Raw genomic sequence first — 20958 nt, 5'->3', positions numbered from 1 at the left:
TTTGGACATTAAGTCGGTAATGGAACATTAAAAACAGACAAAGAGACAAACAAAACATCCATATAACTTATTTTCTGTGGTGAGGCACATGATACTCAAAAGCCTACTACCAGTGGTAGAGAGATACCAGACTAAGTCACCCACTGACCCCCTATGTACTTACTTCTTGCCTGGTCAGCCCCCCTCATTCCTTAACGATGTTAGCTCCTGGCTTACTGCCACTGGCTCTCCAACATTACTCCTGCCGTAATTCTTGATGTCTCACTATCTACAAAAGTGGTAATTTCAACACCCTGCTCTCTCAATTTTGTGACCTCCTCTCTGCTGTGATGATCTGGCCTCCTCCCTATATCAGCAGACCTTGTCATTTCCAGCTGTAACCCCACCCTAATTTCTATTTAAAAATTTTTAACGTTTATCTATTATTGAGAGACAGAAAAAGAAAGAGCCCAAGCATGGGAGGAGCAGAGAGAGAGGGAGACACAGAATCCAAAGCAGACTCCAGGCTCTGAGCTGTCAGCACAGAGCCTGACGCGGGGCTCGAACTCACAAACCGTGATTTCATGACCTGAGCCGAAGTCAGACGCTAAACCAACTGAGTCACCCAGGCGCCCCCCTAATTTCTATTTTAAACATCCCACTGTCTGACCACCACATCTTCTCTTTCTAGTTTTCTTTCTCTAGAAGAACAATTCAACAATTCTCCCACCTTATGAGCATCTACAATTCCTTTATCTCTTCAACCAATTTTCACTGCCCTTCTCTCTCCCTCTTGTGCCTTGACTTTATCTCTTTACCCAATATCAATTCTGTGGTTAGTCACTATCTTGTACATACTCTCTCCTCTTACATGGCAAATCTTGAACTCCCTGCCTACTTGTGACCACTCCCACACAGCTGAACTTGGCTGCAGAAAGCACATTTCCATGATTACTAGTCTGAATTTTTGAGCATGAATTTTAAATTGGTCTCTGGTGCTGTTCAGCCATCATGTTGTACTATTTCCTAAGCCACTCCTTCTTCTACTCTCCTAGATAATTAGTTCATACCTTCTCAACTCTCCTCAAATGTCCAACTTCTCCCACATTCTCACTCTCAGTTGATGACCTGACTTTCCATTTCATGGAGACATTAGAAGTAATCAGAAGAAGTTTTTCAAAAGCTCCCATCATCACATGTACCCATCTACCTCTGTTTTCCTAACTCTCTGCCTGCCTTTCTGTATTTTGAATGAACTCATAATCCAATGGGAGGCCAACCCTTTCGTGTGTGCACTGAATCTCTGTTCTCACTAAGGATCTCTCTCCAGTAATTGTCTCTCCCATCTGCATGATCAATTTTCCCTCTTTCCTGGATCATTCCCATTGGCACATAAACATGCCATAATCTCTCCCACTTTAAAAACAGAAAACAACAAAAACTCTCTCTTGACTCACCCGAATCCCCCTCCAGCTACCGCTCTATTTCTCTGATCTCCTTTAAAGCAAAACTTTTTTGAAAAATTGTGTATATTCACTCTCTCCATTTCTTCTACTAAATTCTTAAGTCTACTTCAATCACTCCCCAACACGTCAATGAAACACAGCTTGTAAAGGTCACGCTACCAATGATCTTGTGTTGTTAAATTCAAAAGTCAGTTCTTGGTCCTCATCTTACTTGACCTATGCCATGAGCAGCATTTGACCACTTTTCCCCTTGTGGGAACCGCTTTCTTCCCTTGTCTTCTGGTCTTCTTCCTATCTCATTAGCTGGTCCTTCTAGGTCCCTGGATGCACCCTCCTCATCCTCATCAACCTGACATTTAAGCTCTGAAGTACCCCAGGATCAGTCCTTGCACCTTTTCTCTATCTAAATTCATTCCTTTGGTGATCTCGTCCATTTTCCACAGCTTCGAATATTATCTAGGTGCTGACGACTCTCAAATTTGGATGCCCGGTAGGCACTACATTCCTAAATTCCAGAGTCATGTATATATATAACTTCTTATTCAATGTGGATGTCAAACTACCATCTCAACCTTACAGATGTGAAACTGAACTCCTGATCATTCTCCATAGATCTGCTCCTCTCGTGGCCTTTCTGATCTTAGTTAATGATTGCTTCATCCTTGGCTGTTTGAGCCAATCCCTGGCAACCACGTGTCTCTCAAATGCTATATCCAATCCATCAGCAAATCCTATTAGTCTGCTATCAGGAATATATCCAGAATCCCTCCACTTCTTGTTCCCTCCACCTTTACAGATCTGGTGCAGGCCACCGTCAACTCTAATCTGGTTTATTGTAAAAGCCTGCCTCCTTATTCCAGCCATGCCTCCTTCAGACAATACTCAAGATGGCAGAAAGAATGACGTTTTTAAAACCCAAGTCAGATCAGAGTACTCTTCTGCCTATGACCCTTCAATGCCTTTCCACCTTACTCAGGGTCAGATTCAAAGTCTTCACAATGGCTGAAAGTCCTTTCACAGTTTGACTCCCTACTACCTCTCTGACATCTGTTACTTTTCCTTCCTACCCATGCTGCTCCTACCACTCTGACATCATTAATTCTTGAAAAAGCCAATCACAACCTTCCCTCCAGACCTCTGCAGTTGCTGCCTTGTTTTTCTCCCAGAGACCCATGCAGCTTGCTACCTCACTCTGCAGGCCTTTGGTTCCAGTATGAGATTGTCAGTGAGGCTTTCTGTAGCCACTTTGTTTAAAATTATACTCCATCCCCTGAAATTCCCTACCTTTTCTCTACTTTGCTTTGTTCTAAGGTACTTACTACTATTTGATATTTATTTATTGATTGATTGGTTGGCTGTCTGATTCCTCCCACCAGAACGTAAGCTTCATGAGGACAGGAATTTTCACTGATACAGCTCTAAAATTTCGGCAATGCCTGGACCACAGGAGGCACATTCCATAATGTATACATGCAATGAATGAATGAATGAATGAATGAGTGAGAGAACTAGTGAATGAGGGGGAAAACAAATGACAAAGTTGGGTAACCTACTTAGGAGAAGAAAAAATATAATGAGACTAGATATATGAGAGGGAAGATAGTGGAGAAGGAATGTGAATATAACCATCTTTAAAGGCTTGAATGGCTGTCTTTATAAATAAGGAAGAGACTTACTCTAGAAAAGGGAGCAAAGAAGAGGATTAGAACTGATCTACAAAGTAGCAGAAAGGTAGACCACGGCTCAGTTAAGAGAAAAGAACTTGCTAGCATTAGGACATGTTCCACAAAGAAACCAGCTTCCTTGGGAAGTGGTGAGCTCTCTAGCCCTATAACAGTTCAAGCAGAACTTAGGGAGGACTCCTACAATGGTTGGCTACTTGAAGTACATGACTTCTGAGGCCCCTTTTAAGTTACCACTGATTCTATGGATGCAAAATCATAAGCTAACTATCATGCTGGTCTTGCTTTCTCATTGTTGTTACCAGCATAATAAAAGACTACAAAATCAAGTGAGCATGGCTAATTATAGTTGCAGTATCCTGGCTTTCAAGAGTTTCCAAAATATTGCCCCACCCTACCTCTCTTACTTTTCTTTACTGCCAGGAATAATTATTCCTAGGCTAGCTTCATTTTTTTACATGTTTAACATTTCTGCATTTCCCTCCATGTGTTCATGCTAATCTTTATGCTAAGACAGGAATCTTTACCTCTACTTTCCACCAGCCTGACCCTACCCAAACATCAGGTCCCCTTCCTCAAAAATGACCTATGGCTGGCCCTAAGGAATAGTAATCTCTTCTCTTCTGACCTTTACTTGCTCTGCTCCATAAAGTCAAAATTAGTACTTCACTATACATTGTGTGCAGCACTATGCAATGCATTCCCTCTGTGTGTGTGTGTGTGTGTGTGGGTATATATATATATATATATATATATATATATATATGTGTGTGTGTGTGTAACAAACTCTTATTTGCTAATATGTTTGTGTATGTGTCTGGTTTCTCTAACCACAGCACTCTCTGAAAGCTCACTGTGTACAGAATTAATGCCTCATGTACTGTATTAATTTAGTACAGTGCTGGGCACATCACTGGTTTCAAATAAGCCCTCACCAATTGACGGACCAATCAATTACAAAATGGAAAATCCAGCCAGCGGGCTCAAGCTTTGTCTATCGGAAATTACTTTCCTAAAAAGCATTTTTCCTTCCTTTACAGATCAATTGCAAAGTCAAAATTCAAACACTGCAGATTTCACAAACAGGAATAGCTGGCAAGTATTGGGCTTTACAAATAATGAATGTGCACATCAAAACAAAAGTTGTAGATGTTTGTAAAAGTGTATACATGCAGCTGATATGAGCAGAGATAAGCTAAGAACCCCTCTTCCCAACCCAAGTAAAGAATAAAGCTGACCCTGGTAGAGTTCAGCATTATTACATGGCTTCCAAATCACAAGAATATTTGTGGAGTACAGTTTAGCTTCACCAATCGCAAAAGCCAAAACCAAAACAAAACCCCACAAAAACCTACATATTAATTTGGCAAATCCCCCTTGTTTGCTGATCTTTCAGACTTTTACAGCATCTACAAATGAAGACAATGAGGTCTGTTTCATGAAGAGATAAGCCTACATGTTCTACATCTCTGTAGTTGATACTAGAGTAAGAAATGGAAATGATAGCAATCTTTTTATGCTGCCTATCAGAGATCCTAATCCAGCTTTCTCTACAGAGTTCCATACTGAAAAGAGTATGGCTAGCCTATGCTAATCAATTATGTTTATAAGTATCGTACAGGTTTGATTCAACCTCTTAAGGATTAAGATCAAAATGGCAAATGTTCAAATCACTTACAGCATAAGGCACTAGAATATAATTCTTTATAATATGAAATATATACTTGGCACGTAGCATTACTTTTCTAGAATAATAATAATAATATTTATCCTAAGTCAGGGCTTCCTATGTGCCAGACATTGTTTTAAGCAAGCACTTTAGATATATTAAGCTATTCAATCTTCAGAAAGGCCCAGTATTATAGGTATTATTGTCATCTCCACTCTATTTATGAGGGAATCGAGGTACAGAGAGTTTAAATAAGCTTCCCAAGGGCAAGTGGAGACTTCAGAGGAATAAAGATTGCTATGTAGAAGTCCCTAGAGCCAGGAATAGCAGATCTAGTATTTGAACCAGAACAGTCTGGTTCCAGAATTGACATTCTTAACCACTATACTACACAGCCTCTGAACAATTTGTAGGCTCCAATTGAGAGGTATGTGTAATGGTGAAAAGGACATATGTTTCACATTCGCACTCACATAAGCCTGGTTTACATCTCAGCTGTGCAATTTACTTGGCTGTGTGGCCTTGGACAAATTATTTAACATCTCTGAACATTGTTGTTTTTCAACCACACAGAGAGGATGATACTGTTTGTCTTGTAATTATTTGTTGTATTCGCAATAATCTTTATGAATCACTCATCACGGTATACAGTATATGGTAAGTATTCGAAAAGTTATCATTATTACTCAAAAAGTAGCCCCAAATTTGATATTTTATAGTATCTGCATAATTCTCTATTAGTTCACAGGTAAATTATTGAATAAACCTCAAATAAATGGAAATGCATCTGGCCATAATTCTTTGGGAAAAGACAATGTTGTAGCTACATGTACCCTAATTAATATCATTTCAACATTAATAGTGCTCATCAAAATGATTAAAAGTTCTAATACTTAACCTGTCAATCGAAGGGGTTAAATCTAAGGCAAGAGCTAACCTTACTCCACTTCATATTATTGATAAATTTATTTCATAATAGCTGAGTAAAAAAAAAATCTACCTCACTGAATTTTTAGTTGTATTGTCAATAAAATGCATGACAATGTTGAGCAATATACGTAATTTTGTTGGCTCAAAAGTTATGCATGTCTTTTCAAAATCAGCTATAAAAATTGATCTTACCCCCATTCTCTCAAGAAGTCAATAGCAATCTTTGAATTTCTTGTTTCTTTTCCCTCTTGTAATAACCTCACATCTAATGAAGACAAATTTCCAAAGATGAACCCCAGGGAGTTAATAATCTATCAAATACAACTACTTAAAAGAGAATATGAATCCTTAAGTAGAAATAATACCTGGCTTCACATTGCAAGTATTACCAAAGCTGGGCAGAGGAAAATACTCAGCACTGAAAATTAAAGAATAAGACATTCTGGTCACTGCCTGCACATCCGTAGCTCCATTCTATAGTCTTAAATGGTCCTTCCATAAAGGACCCACTGCACTACTGGAAACAGAATCCTTAGTCTCTAAATTTCAGAGCTCCTCTAATGCCATCATACACCACAACCAAAGGTTGTAGGCACTCTTTTTTCAAATAGCACAGCCAAACTCATAACTGTGCCAGAATAGGGCACAAAATAGAAACGTATTTTGAGGACAATCCCTCAGTCATTAGGCATGATGGAGGCAGAGACCTAGATTTAAACCCTTGCTCTCTCTGACCTTTTGGCAGCCACAGAACCTTTTCTTTACCTTATTTAGAGGATTATGTGATTTATATACCTAAAGTGTCTAGTGTGCAGTAGATCTTCAATAAAAGGTAGATGCTGTCGAGTTGTTTTAGTTGTTTTTTTTAATTTTATTTTACATGCATTGCTGTGTGTTGAATTATTTTGATCCAGAGCCACTTCAATGTACCCTTTGATAAGGGGAAATAAATTAAATAGAGTTGCTACAGCTCATATTTTCAAATAATTATCAGGGACCTAAAATGGTACCTTTGACAGCCTTCCAGACTATGGCAAGAGACACCCATTACGTATCGCTTGATACATAGGGACATGACTGGAACAAACAGAGGGGATCACAAAGGTTCTCAAACTTAAACTTTTGATTCTCTGCTCAAAAGAGATTGCATATGGTCTCAGAGACAGGATTAAAAGGAGACATTTATCACACAGTTAAAATAAATTTGTATTTTGTTTCATGTGACCCTACTTCCCAAAGTGCACTATGGATTGGTATTTTTTATAAATCGTCTAAATAGCCAGTAAATAGCCTACTTATATTGCATTGTATTACTGATGTTAAAAGTATTATTTTTAAAAACACAAACATTTACCATACAGAAGAATTCGATAAACCTACTTTGGCATATGTCATCATCTGTTAAGAGATTGAGATTCTCAAATAACAAAGTGGCTTAAGCCTCCCTTACCTTGCAAAAGTTCTGCCACAGAGTAAAGAAGTTCATTGACTATATGGTATGAAATAAAATATAGTTTTATTGTGATAGTAAATCTGTATTTAATAGTGATGATAGTGGTAAAATATCACCTTTACTGATATTGTACCAAGCACCATAAAAGTACTTCCAAAAACACTGCCTCATTGAATCCTCTCAACAATTGTACGACATCAGTACCACTATTCATTTCATTTCACACACGAGGAAACAGAGGCTCAGAGAAGTTCAATAACTTGCCCGGGCAGGTGGCCCAGTGTTTGAACCTTGGTGGTCAAACTCCAGTGCTCCTCTCTAGAGCACTCTCATGTATGGCACAGATTCATGGCCCAGACCGCTTTCATTGGCGTGGTTTTTTTTGTTTTTTTTTTTTTTTAATTTACTATTCCAAATTAATTTTATGCTTTAAATACATGCTTCTGAAACCAACTTTTTGTTCCATGAGGTTGTTGTTTTCAGTGTCTTTAAAACTAAGCAGGTCTTTACTTTTCCTCTGAGGCACATCTCTCAGCTCCAGGTGAGGCTGTCCCATGTGCCCTGGCGTGCGGCATAGCTCCTCATGGCTCCTCCCAGCTAACAGTGAGCCCAGCTGCCTCTAACTCCATTTCTCTCTCTCAAGCCCCGTGCCAAGTATCTTCCCAAGCTGATTGCAGCCGCCTCAGGCCAGTGCCTCCAGCAAGGTCCTCTGGTTTATCACCCCTGTGCCTCTAGGTCTGGGTGTGCTGGAACCTACAGGCGTCTGCATCCCCGCTTATCCCCATGGCTGTGGTTACAAAGGGCCTCTTTTAAATGCAGACAGCCAGTCAGCCAACTCGAAATTTATACCAGAAATCTATTACCTAATTTTTAAACAAAATGACATGAAATCAGACTTGAAGATATCAAAAACATGTCTAGTTTCTGATTTAAGCAAGAAAATCCGCATTGTTATTGCTTCCACCACAGAATAATTTACTGCAACAGGAGTTCTGGATCTTACGCCAAAAATGAGGTCCTCTAACCAATGTCAAGGCCAATTATCTTGTGGTAGATCCCACAACAAAAGCAGACTATTGTGATTAGAGTCAGAAGCACCACCCAGAGAAGCTGGAAAGCTTCTGGGGATTTCTTAAGGTTAGTTTTTATTTTTTCTCCCCATATGTCTGCTTAAATAAACTACCAGAAACATTGTGTGTGGGCACTGAACATCTAAGATTAGTTTGCGAGACAAGGAGAGGGGTGACCAGGTTTGTTTTGAGGTGTTGAGCAGGAGCCAGGCTGCAAGACCGTGCGCACGTGCGTGTGTGTGTGTGTGTGTGTGTGAGAGAGAGAGAGAGAGAGAGACAGAGAGAGACAGAGACAGAGAGAGAGACACTGCAGAGATCACCACAGCCTAGTCCCTGGATAGGTCTTGATCTCCTTCCTTCCCCAATCTCCTTCCCAAATACACTGCTAGTAGCCATCCTGTGGTTTCCTAGTGGGAGGGGAAAGCCCAGGTGGCCACATTCAGGAACACTCACCCCACGGTAAAGAACTGCCTCATCTCCTGTCTCCGAGACCTCATCAGTTGCTTATATTCCCCGATCCGGAGCTTTTTGCCATCAACAATGCAGGTGCGTTTCGGTCGAGGTTTGTATTTATAGTTCGGGTACTTCTCTAAGTGGATCTTGCTTAGCCGGGCCTGCTCTTCATAGTAAGGTTGCTTCTCTTGGTTGGACATGGATTTCCAGCGAGACCCTAAACAAAAACAGCCGTTAAGTACCCAAGTGGTCAAGGCAACATATTCATGGAAACTACTGGGTATACCTTCCCACCGCTTTACTCACCTGTGGCTCTGGGTAGCTCCTACCACCGCATCCCACTGAGCCTCCCCAGCAGTCTTGTATGGACCATAGAGCAAAGAATAATTTTGTATATGGCAACATTTATTACATTATTTCTTTCAATGACTTAAAGCTGGTGCTACAAAAAGTATATTATTTTAAAACATGTCTCTGCTGCTTAAAGATCGCCTCCTACCCCAATGTCCTTCCCCCATCTATTGGTCGTCTATCTCTCTCAAAGGGTGAAAAACTGAAACTTCCAAAGCATACTCTCAAGGCTGACAGGATTCTCAGAAAAAGCTCTCCCGCTTTCAGAGATTCAAACGTCTGTCAACTTGTCCAGGCATCTTTAGGGAAGCTACTTACTGAGAAGGTGTCGGCGGATGTTGGTATCCTTCCATATATAAAAACCCACTGTGCGCACTGTCTCCCCTGGCCTAGGGTAATTAAAAAGCCTAAACTCTACTTAAGTTCTAGCTTTCGAACCGGAAGGTACAGTTGGAATGATATATACCATTTTCAAGTACTACAAATGTTCATTCAGAGCTGTACCAATGACAGCACAAAAATTTTTAATGTGGTTTATAGAGGAAGAAGGAAAAGTATTCACTTCTCTAATATTGTTTATAAAGAATTACCTAAACACTTGACGAAGAAGGGATGTGTTTTTTTACATGTATCAAATTGCATTTTTGTGTGTCGCTGGTGAATAAAGCGGTAACAGCTGTGCTGACTGGATGTTAGCTAATCTTCAGTGGAGATTTTTCATACATAAACAAATGGAAAGTCGTACAAATCTTCTCTGTAGCCAGCAGTATCCTGGTCTGCTTTAATAGCACATCCATCCCTGTTCTTTCCTGATTGTTGTGCAAAAGTTGTGTAGAAAGTCTACACAGACAGACTTCTCCGTGTTCTGCTGACTCCCAGTAGCTTAAAGCCCCAGTTAACAGAGGATTCTTGGCACTCTTGAAATGCTTGTGCTTCAAAGTTTATATTTTAATGAATACACTTACTATATTCTTAATAATTTTTTTTCACAGGGTGCACACCAAGAATATAGATTCCCTACAGCTGCCAAGATGGAAACAGAGAGTTTCTATGCCCATCTGAGAGCTTACTCATGCTGCTACTAAAATGGCAAAAGAAGAAGAAGAAGAAGAAAAAGAAGAAGAAGAAGAAGAAGAAGAAGAAGAAGAAGAAGAAGAGGAAGAAGAAAAGAAAATTTCAAAATTAGGTATCAAATTCAAGGACAGAGAAACTGATTTTCTTTTAAATGTCTATTAATTAGAAAAACAAAATTAACATGTCCATCAGGAACCTTTTGGTTTCAAAGGTACTTAAATTCAAAAGAATAATACTATCCCTGTGTATATCTCAGAAACTCTAAAAATAAAACCCTACCTAATTGTAGTGACATTTGGCATCCATCTTGAAATTCAAATATCTCAAGGAATAAAAGGGAAAAACTTACTTTTTAACATTTCACCACTATTTGATCTTATGTGTGTTTTAAATTTTCTTAGAGGTTACTGCCTCACAATGTCTCAGAATCAAGTTAAATTATTTATACAGTGACAAAACGTGTATTTGTGTATGTCCAGATCACTGATATTTACTAAGGTTAAATATTTATTGCTTTTGAACAAAACATTTAAAAAATGAAAACCACAGTTTAAGTCTGTAATGTTTTTCAGCTTCTTAAACGGCTCCCTTTGAGATTTTGTCACATCATGACAGCTTAAATAGAACAGTGCCTTCTGTGTTTTTTCTTTTTAAAGAGGAAACATGTTGACTGTAATGCTACATGTTGAATAAAATATGTTCAATATGTTGAACATAATAATTCCAAACTGTATAATCTGCACTAGCAAGCTTTACACTAATAGAACGAGGTTTGAGTTTAATCCTGAGAAACGGGAGAATCACTCTGGCAATTTACCACAAAACGGGCCTCTGCCCTGTGGTCTATGTGTTCAACTCACTGCTATGAAATTTGAACTCGTCATATCTTATTAAAGTAAATGTAGTTTCATTTTACAAGTTTTAAAGTTATCATTAGAGGCACTGTTCAACACTCCATGAATTTCACACTATTTTGGGGCTCACCCTAGTTCCTGACGAGTCCTTTCAGAAGGATATATGAACCCAAGAACACTAAAGCAGAAAACTGTAGGATCTGTGAATGTTTCCAAGGTTTCGGAGCAACTTAGGGATTTAAGAAGACTGAATAAGAAAAGGAGATAAGGCTTGTCTCCACCAATCCGGTTTAGCAGTACCTTTCACAGTTGCCAAATTCACAGTATTAACACACTATAAATAGTTTTGTCTCTAAAATAAGTTTTTTAGTCAGTCCTTCCCTGGCACCTCGTGGATACACAACCCCTAAACCTAAATGCCACACTGAAGGGTGGGGGACACAGAGATGGTGACGAAGTCTCTTGTGGCAGCTTGCTGAGCTACATCTAACCTCTGCAAACCACGGTCTCCCTTAGGTGACAAGTTATGCCCCTGTTTTCCACTCGGGGGGGCACTCGATGGGTAGGAGGTCAGCATCAGCGACTGCACTCACCTAAGATTTTGCTAATGTTGGAGTTATGCATGTCGGGGAAGGCCTGAAGGATTTTCCTCCTCTCATCCTTCGCCCAAACCATGAAAGCATTCATTGGTCGCTTGATGTGTGGCTCGCTGCTGGCCCGGCTGCGGGCATCCCTGTAGACTCGTGCTTCAGCCACAGTGGCGCCTCCTGTTGGCCAACAATAATACTGCTGTAGTTTAGCTGCAGAGCCATTCATTGCTTTACTTCCTGTAATGTCAGGGCAGGAAGAACAAGATGGGTGCAAACATTATTATCTGAGTAACGTAACACAGCTTGCCGCCTGGTTCAGCTGTTTTCCCTACGCCCTTCTCTTCGTTTTAAGTGACCTCTTGGAAGAAGACAGTTTCAAATGACAATTCTATAGGCCCTTCTGATGGAGGCCTCAAAGACACACTGGGCAGAATTAATTTTGTATGTTTTATGCACCTAGTACATTTTTACTACAGGCACTTGCAGGTGGTGATTGTGCAATGACTGGCATTATTTTATGGTAACCTTTCCTGATGCGAGTCTTCCCTTCAAAAGTAGGCTCTCACCTATCATCTTAGCCTCATTTGCCAAAAACCGCATCCACTTCAAACTATCTCTTTACCTCAAATAGAATTCTCTTTCACAATATTGTGCCCTCTCCAGCACTCCTCTCGCTGCCTGGAAGCCCTTTCTACTCCTTCACTAGGTCCCACTAAGTCTCACTCATCCTTCAAGACCTAGTTACGTGTGGTGTGCTTCATGAATTAGTAAATTCAATAGAAAATATTAATTGAGCAATTACTATGAGTTAGGCATTATGGCAGCGGTTAGGGATGTAAAGGTAAATAAAAACAATCCCTGCGTTTAAGGAGCGCACAGATCAGAGGGGATACGGGCCCCAGGCAGTTATAATAGTGTGTGATAAATGCTGTAATACTGCAGTATACAGGGTACCAGAAGGGCATCAGACAAGACAGTCAGCAAATGCCTCTTAGGAAAGGTGAAGGGTAAGCTCTCTTGTGGAGGATGAATAAAAATTATCGCGTGAATAGGGGGAGGCAGACGGGAAGGGTAATTCAAGCCATTGGAGCAGCATTCACAATGACGTTCCCCAGGCTGCATTCGTTCCTTTTTCTTTTATGCTACATGAAATTACTTGTTTATGTGACTATCTCTCTCTAATCTTTCCACTCCATCCAAAGGAATATGAAACCCCTAAAGTTGGTGTTTCTGTTTTACTCATTCTTGTATCCCCGGGATTTCCCACATTGTAGATATTCAATAAATATTTATTAAGTAAAAGATTGGTTTTCAACTTATATGCAAACTAGTAGACTCAAAGGCATTTATTTCAAGGGTCCTGATACAGTTGTCTGCTGTTTAAGCGTAGTCCTTTAACATTCCCCTATGAAACTCTATCTAAACCTCTGATATTTTATAGTTTCTGAAGGGATGACTCTAGCTAGTAACATGCTAGATTGAAAGTTCCTTGACAATAAGGCAGGAACTGGCTCTCCTTCAACTGCTGTCTCCCTAGGCTCTGGTGAAGCACTTGGCATATAGAGATTGAATTAGTAAAATATGTTAAATTGGTGAATGAGTAAATGAGTGAATAAATGAATGGACACAGCTCTTGCTTGTTTTCAAGAACGCTGCTAGTGTCACATACTGATATACGCTTTGCAGTGTGGCAGCTACGACATATCCCCCTATAGATTGAAAACTTCTATAGTTAAACGTAAAGTGGTTCGACTGATGGCCTCAGCCAGGTTTTCTGCTGTATAAACAGGAAAGCCAACTCCCAAAAGTTTAGAAGCAAAATACACATTAAAACCAACATTTCCACTTTCTGGAAAAAGTAAAGCCTTTCAGCTCAGTGGAGTGATTATACAGGAACAACATGACCCAATCAATCTCTGGCCCTTCTACTCTATTTCTAGATACCTTGATTAAGTAGAAATTTGTTTGTGTCAGAGCTAGTAATAAATTAGAACATTAAAGTGCACTATTATTTGACAAATATGATCATCATTTATAGCAAACAAAAGACAGGATAAAGGGGCCCCGACTGGCTAATATTCTCAATTCTTTTCTAAACATGAAAGAGGGCAGAGGGGCCACTTTGCGAAGACCATGCAAAAATAATATATTTTATAAACAGCCCTTCTTTTAGGCCTACTAGACAGAATGATCCCTTACATGAAACGTCTCGGATCCCAAGATGCATAACTAATCTGCTACCTTTTTGCCACCATACCCACAGTACATTAATTTCATTTAAAATGCACTGACCATACAGGATAAATTGATTTCACTTTATATGGGTTTGACAGCCATGTTTATTGTGCAGTGAAATGTAGTGTAGCTTCCAGCTGACAATATCCATCAACACAGGGCAATATGCTGACTGCTGGGCCAGATGAAGGCATACATTACTCTGGAAGTGAAACACTCATTCAGATACGACAGTGTCTTCTCCTGAGGATCACCATGGTAATTTATGATGCCCTCAGTGCCATTACTTTACAACTGACATGGATTCAGCAATTTATATACTTGCATGCATGCACATAAAAGGAGACAGGCTTGTGGAGAATGTCAGAGGCAAAAACATTTCAATAGTATTCTAAGGTAACTACTATGCCACAGGTGATTAACATTTGAGATTTGCTTTTACCGTCATAGCTTTCTCTCTACCTCTAGCAAAACCAAATAGTCAGCTTCCATTTATTTGTTCATTTAAAAGATGTATTTCATTGTGAATGGGAAGTTTTAGTCTCCTATGGACTGATGGAAATCATGGTGGCTTTTCAGACTCGGCTCTTAGTAGATCCTCTACTCCATACCAGTTGATTCTCTCAGACATGCCATACATATGCCCAATCTCTCTCCCTCTCATTCTGTACCTCAGTCTTAACAAACACTTCCTATTCTTCTTTCAAGGAACAGAGCTCAGGTCTCACCCCACCAACTACCCTACATCAACCTTGCCCCTTTCTCCCATAGTGCATGTTGTCTACATGACATTGAATTCATTTACAGAGCAGATATCTGGGACTCACCATAAATTGAGAAATTCAAGCACAGTACAAAGTATAAAAATGTGAATGAAGAAATAGAAAATAGAAAATGCATCTCTTTTATCTTGCCTCCTCTCCTCTCTTCCAAGGAAAGTCAAGTAAAAATGAATGAGGACATAGAAATGAATGAGCTAAATTAGGAATGTTGTATCAATGAACCAAGACTTGAGTAGAGACTTATCCAGGGAGACCAAGGTTTGAAACCACTTTTATACTGGACTGATATGTGATCAGAGTCAGAATTTTAAGAAAGTATTAAGAGGGCACAAAACCAAAAGAATATTTAGAAAGTGCTCCTTAACTTACCTAAACTTTGCTTCATAAGACAAAATGATTAGGGAATTATTGTGGCAGCAGTAGAAATACATATGACTGGATATGTGTGTATAAAGTCCAAAATTTTAAAATGAAGATTGTATATTATATAAACCTTTTTAAACACATGAGGAAGATTCTATAGGATACTATAGAATTGTTTTCAAAAGGTGTGCTATTATTAGTCTGAACATTTGAAGACTAAAATCCACTTTCTGTTATAATTAAAATCTACATATCAAGTGTAACTTCATACTGCTTCATTCATTTTTGAAAATAACACCAAGCTAAAAAAAAAAAAAAAAAAAAGCACTTCATTCTAAAATAGCCAATACTAGGGCACCTGGGTGGTTCAGTTGGTTAAGCATCAGCTCTTGATTTGGGCTCAGGTCACAATCTCACAGTTTGTGAGATTGAGCCCTGTGTCAGGCTCTGTGCTGTGTGGAGCCTGCTTAGGATTCTCTTTCTCCCTTTATCTCTGCCCCTCCCCCACTGCCCTCCCTCCCCCCCCTTAGTAAACAAACAAACAAACAAACTTCAAAAATAAATAAATAAGCGGTGCCTGGGTGGCTCAGTCTGTTTGGTGTCCGACTTCAGATCAGGTCATGATCTCACAGTTTATGAGTTCGAGCCCCATGTCTGGCTCTGTCCTGACAGCTCGGAGCCTGCAGCCTGCTTCAGATTCTGTCTCCCTCTCTCTGTCCCTCCCCCATTTGCACTCTGTCTCTCTCATAAAAATAAATAAACATAAATAAATAAATAAATAAATAGTCAGTGCTCTCCGTCAGAATCCAGAATGGTCCTAGGGAATGTCTCACAATTCTATGATGGAGTGCCTTTTACTTTTAAGAGCAGAGGAATCATTTGTGAGTTCAATGTTCATGATACATCTCCTCATGGAAAGCAGTTAGAGAAAGCCTAGACCAAAAGCTATGTACCTAGAGACTACTACTTTCAGGCCGACCTAAGTGTCTTTAATTAAAAGCAATAGAAATCATAAATGACAGGTACTGAAAGGCCAGGAGGTCAATAACACCACACTAGGCACCACGGGAAAGAACTGTTCCCTGTACACCAGGAATTCCTGCTCTCTTCAACTTCTCCAGGGGGCTTGGTTTGATTAATTCATCCTTTGTCTCCCATATCATAGTTCAGTAAAGGCAAACTTTCAGTTAGACAAAGAAAGATAGTCTATGGGTAGAAAACAGAAATTGCCAAGGCAAAGACCTCCTTAGGAATCTGTGATTTAAATGATTTAAAATGAAGACAGAAAGTTGAGTTTTTCCAGGTGGGCTGGAAAGAAGGCCAGTGTAACCATCATAGCCTATGGCAATGGTCCTGAACTAATCCTAGAGAGGCCCCCTTCCTGGGTAAATTCCAAGGGTTATGTGAGTGAATGAGTAAGTGGTAAGTGTTTGGTATGTGTGTTCTTCCCTAAAGAAGAACTTTGGCTAATTCTATAATGTGCCTAGTAATCATTTATTTATGCATTAATTCAGCAAACACTTCTGACAAATTTCAGATAGACCCAACATTGTGATTGGGTATACAAAGAATGATAACACATGTGCCTTTTTTAAAAGGGATTTGGTCCAGTGAGGGAAACAGACACATAAATAGAAAATTACAAAACAGCATAAGTGCCAACAAAGGTAATTTAAAAGTACTATGAAAGCAGAGGAGAGGGGCTACTAATGTTGTTGGAAGGAACAGAGATGAATATCAGGGAGGCTTCAGAGATGCAGTGGTGCTTGAGCAGCATCTTAAAGGAAGAGGAAAAATTTACCAGCAGGTATGGGTGCGAAAGTATTCTAGGCTGGAGAATCTGTGTGAATAAAGACACAGAGATACAACAAAATGGTGGTAGAGTTTTGGGGAATAAAAAGAAGCTGACTCTGGCTTGGGCTTATAGAAGAATATAGGGGAGCACCAAAAGATGAAATTAGAGAAGTAGAAGACAGATTTCTAGGTACCTTGAATGCCAAGTGAAGAAGTCTTCAAAGTTTTTAAGTGGGGTAGTGACATGAACAAATATATTCAAGAAGACATCAAAATGGAAATCAAATGAGAAATTACCTCTGAATAATTCTCAATAAATCTCAATGATTACTAATGAACTTATAATAAACCTATAATTTATAATCTGCAATATGCAATATACAGTAAAAGATTACTAGTTGTACAAAAAAAAACCCACTAAAATATGACCCAGAGATAATAACAACCAAACAAAACAGAACAAACAAATAAAACCTCAACAGAAGGAGAAACTGAGATGACTCACATAGTGTAATTAACAAACAAGAGCTTTAAAGTAACCATTATAAATATGTTTGAGAACTTAAAAGAAAAGATTGTCATAATGAATACATAGACAGGGTCAGGGGATGCTTCAGCAGGGAAATGAAACTTGAAAGAGAAATGGAAATTCTAGAACTGCAAAATATATTTGAGATGAAAATTCACTGGATTTCACAGAAGTTTGGAGTGCAGATAAAGGGTCAGTGAAGTTGAAAATACAACAAAAGAGGGGTGCCTGGGTGGCTCAGTCGGTTAAGCTTCCGATTTCAGCTCAGGTCATGATCTCGCAGTTTGTGAGTTTGAGCCCCACGTTGGGCTCTGAGCTGACAGCTCAGAGTCTGGAGCCTGCTTTGGATTCTGTGTCTCCCTCCCTCTCTGCCTATCCCCTGCTCACATTCTGTCTCTATCTCTCTCAAAAATAAACAAACATTAAAAAAAAAAAAGAAAAAACATCAAAATCAAAAGGAATAAAAAAGCTAAAAACATAAACAGAGACTCAGCAATATGTAGAACAACACTAAGAGTCCTAGAATATGTGTAACTGAAGTTCCAGGTAGAAGAGAGAGAGAATCATGACTGAAAAATATCTGAAGAAACACTGGTTGAAAATTATCTGAATTTGGTGAGAATCATCAACTTACAGGTTCAAGATATTCAGGTAAGTGCAGTTAGAATAAATACAAAGAAAACCACACCTAGACACTAGTCAAACTGCTGAAAACCAAAGACAAAGGGAAAATTTCAGAGAAACAGGGCACATTACATACAAAGTAACAATAATATAAATAATCACTAATTATTCATAAGAAACAATGAAGGCCAGAAGACTAAAGAACATCTTTAGAATGCTGAAATTAAATAAATCAATTCAGAGATGGCTCAAATTCAGAACATATTCTCCAAAGACAAATGTGGAATATATTTCCAGATAAATAAAAGCTGAAAAAATGTATTACTTGCAGACTCATACCAAAAGAGATATTCAAAAAAATCATTCAAGATGAAGGGAAATAATTTCTGACAGAAACTTAGATATTCATGAGGAAAGGAAGAGCATCAACAATGATAAATGTGACTAAAAAAATAAAAACAAAAAAATCCCTCTTTGTTTCCTCTCTGGATTTCATTAATAAACAGCTGATTTTGTATATGTTTTTAAAAGACAAGGAACTATTTAATATAAAATATAACACTGTACTGTGGGACTTATAAGAAGTAAAACATGAGAACAATGGCACATTAGCACAAAGGATAAGGTACTAACTGGTATTAAGTTGTTAACCGTTTATTTTATAAAAAGTGGTATAATTTTAACTGTAAGAAGACTCAAAGATTCACAGTAAATCACTAGAAACAACAAGTAAACAAAATACAAAAAGGTATAGCTAACATGCCAGTAGAATAATTCAAATGGAAGACTGAAAAAGGACTGAAAAGGAGACAGTAAAATGATCAGTGGTTGCCATGGGTCAGGGAAGGAGTGATGAACAGACAAGACACAGAGGATTTTTAGTATGGCGAAAATACTCTGTATGATTCCTAATGATGGATATATGTTACTATACATTTGTCCAAATCCATAGAATGTGCAATACTTAGAGTAAACACTAAGGTAAACTATGAACTTTGGGTCATTATGATATGTCAAGATAGGTTCATCCATTGCAACAAATGTACCACTCTGGTGGCGTATGTTGACAACAGGAAAGCCCATGCATGTGTGGGGGAAAGGGCAATCCCTGTATCTTTCCTTCAAATTTACTGTGAATCTTACTGCTCTAGAGAAATAAAACTGTAATAATAATAATAACAACAATAACAAAAACAGAAGAAAAAATAGCAAATTGTAAGACTTAAGCCCATCAAATTCAATAATGACCTTAAATATAAACAAATTAAATAATTCAAATAAAATCACAGATTCAGCATGGATAGAGTTGAAATCAATGAAATACAAAACAGATACAATAAAGACAATTTACAAATCCAAGGATTAATCATTCAAAAAGATCAATAAAACTGATAAACCCCTAGTAAGACTGATCAACGAAGAGAGAAAACAAAAATACCAGTATTTGGATTGAAAGAGGGAATTTTACTATAGATATTACTCACATTAAGAGAATAATAAAAGACTATTGTAAATAACTTAATTCCAATAAACTTAAAAACAGATAAAATGAATAAATTTCTTGAAAGACACACACTACTAAAATTTACTCAAGAACAAATAGAAAACCTAAATACTAGTATAGCTAATAAAGAAACTATATTTATAACCAACAACCTTCTCATGAAGAAAAATTCAGTCCCAAATTGTTTCACTGCTAACTCTTTCAAACACTTAAAGAAAAATTAAAATAATTTTATACAAAATAGGATAAGTAGAGTTGGAAAGAGTGGCCCCAAATTTATTTTATGAGGTGGCATCATACCCTGACAAAGATTTGAACATAAATGCAAAAATTCTTAATAAAATATTAGCAAATTAAATCCAGCAATATGTAAAAGAGATAATAAATCATGATTAAGTAGAATTTATCTCAGGAATATAACATTAATTTAACTTGTGAAATCAGGCAATGTAATTCACTATATAACAAAACAAAGGGAAAAAACATGATCATCACAATAGATTCAGAAACTGGTTTTAACAAAATTCAATACCCACTCATGGTAAAAGCCCACAGGAAACTAGTAATGGAAGAGAACCTCCTCAGTGTGATAAGGGGCATTTAAAAAGAACCTGTAGGACATCATACTTATTCCCCTAAGAGTGAAGAACAAGGCAAGGGATGTCTACTCTTACCATCGCTTATCAACACACTTCTGCAGGTAAAGAAATAGAAAGCATCAAATTGGAAAAGAATAAGTAATTCTATTTGTATTCATAGATAATATAATTGTTTATATAGAAAATCCTAAGGAACCTGCAAGATAATTACTAAAACTAGTAAGTGAATTTAGCAATACTGCATTATACAATATAAAAGTACAGAAATCAATTGTATTCCTATATACTAGCAGCAGACAACTAGAAAATAATTTTTTTAGGTTTTCATTCATAATAGCATCAGAAAATAAAACACTCACAAATAGATAGAACCAAAAAAGTATGCAAGACCTCTACACTAAAAACAATACATTTTTGAGTTAAAGAAGACCTAAATAAATGGAGGAATACACCATGTTCGTAGATCAAAAGAGTCCAAATTGTTAAGATATTAATTCTTTCCAAATTTATCTACGTATTCAACCCATCCTCAATAAAAAATCTCTGAAAGACAATTTCTTTTAGAAATTGACAACTTGATTTTAAAATTTACATAAAAAATAAAGCAGTAAGAACAGCCAAAACAAACTTGAAAAAGTTGGAGGAGTCACACTACTCAATTTCAAGATTTACAGTACAAATACTTTGTAACATTTGTAAAAAAACAAACAAACTAGACTTAAAAAGACAGCATGACATAGGCAAATCGACCACTAGAACAGAATTTGAGAGTCCAGAATTAAACCTTCACATATATGGTCAATTTTCAATAAAGACTTGGGCTGTTAAAGTGGGAAATGATAGTCTTTTCAACAAGTAGTACTAAAACAAGTGGATAAATACATGGAAAAAAGTGAGCCTTGACCTCTTATCACATACTACTCCCAACAATTAATTTGAGATGAATCATAACAAACC

General features: G+C 38.0%; 1 protein-coding gene across 27 annotated transcripts in view; it reads right to left on the bottom strand.

Moving 5' to 3' along the window:
- SOX6 (SRY-box transcription factor 6) overlaps positions 1-20958 on the bottom strand; it is a 697806-nt gene that overhangs the window by 9688 nt on the left and 667160 nt on the right. For 23 of the 27 annotated variants that reach the window (XM_019456423.2, XM_019456414.2, XM_053899941.1 and 20 more), the window contains 2 exons: positions 11575-11808; positions 8703-8919 (listed from right to left, as the gene is read on the bottom strand). In XM_019456423.2, coding sequence (XP_019311968.1) covers positions 8703-8919; positions 11575-11808 — 451 coding nt within the window. The remainder of the gene's footprint in view (positions 1-8702; positions 8920-11574; positions 11809-20958) is intronic. The other 4 variants (XM_053899942.1, XM_053899956.1, XM_053899943.1 and 1 more) reach the window with 1 other exon arrangement.

The sequence above is a fragment of the Panthera pardus genome, unplaced genomic scaffold (genome assembly GCF_024362965.1).
Source record: "Panthera pardus isolate Hobbes unplaced genomic scaffold, ASM2436296v1 HiC_scaffold_12, whole genome shotgun sequence".
NCBI classification, from domain to species: domain Eukaryota; kingdom Metazoa; phylum Chordata; class Mammalia; order Carnivora; family Felidae; genus Panthera; species Panthera pardus.
Note: the sequence above shows the minus strand (reverse complement) of the source record. Positions and strands in the feature narration are given on the sequence as shown.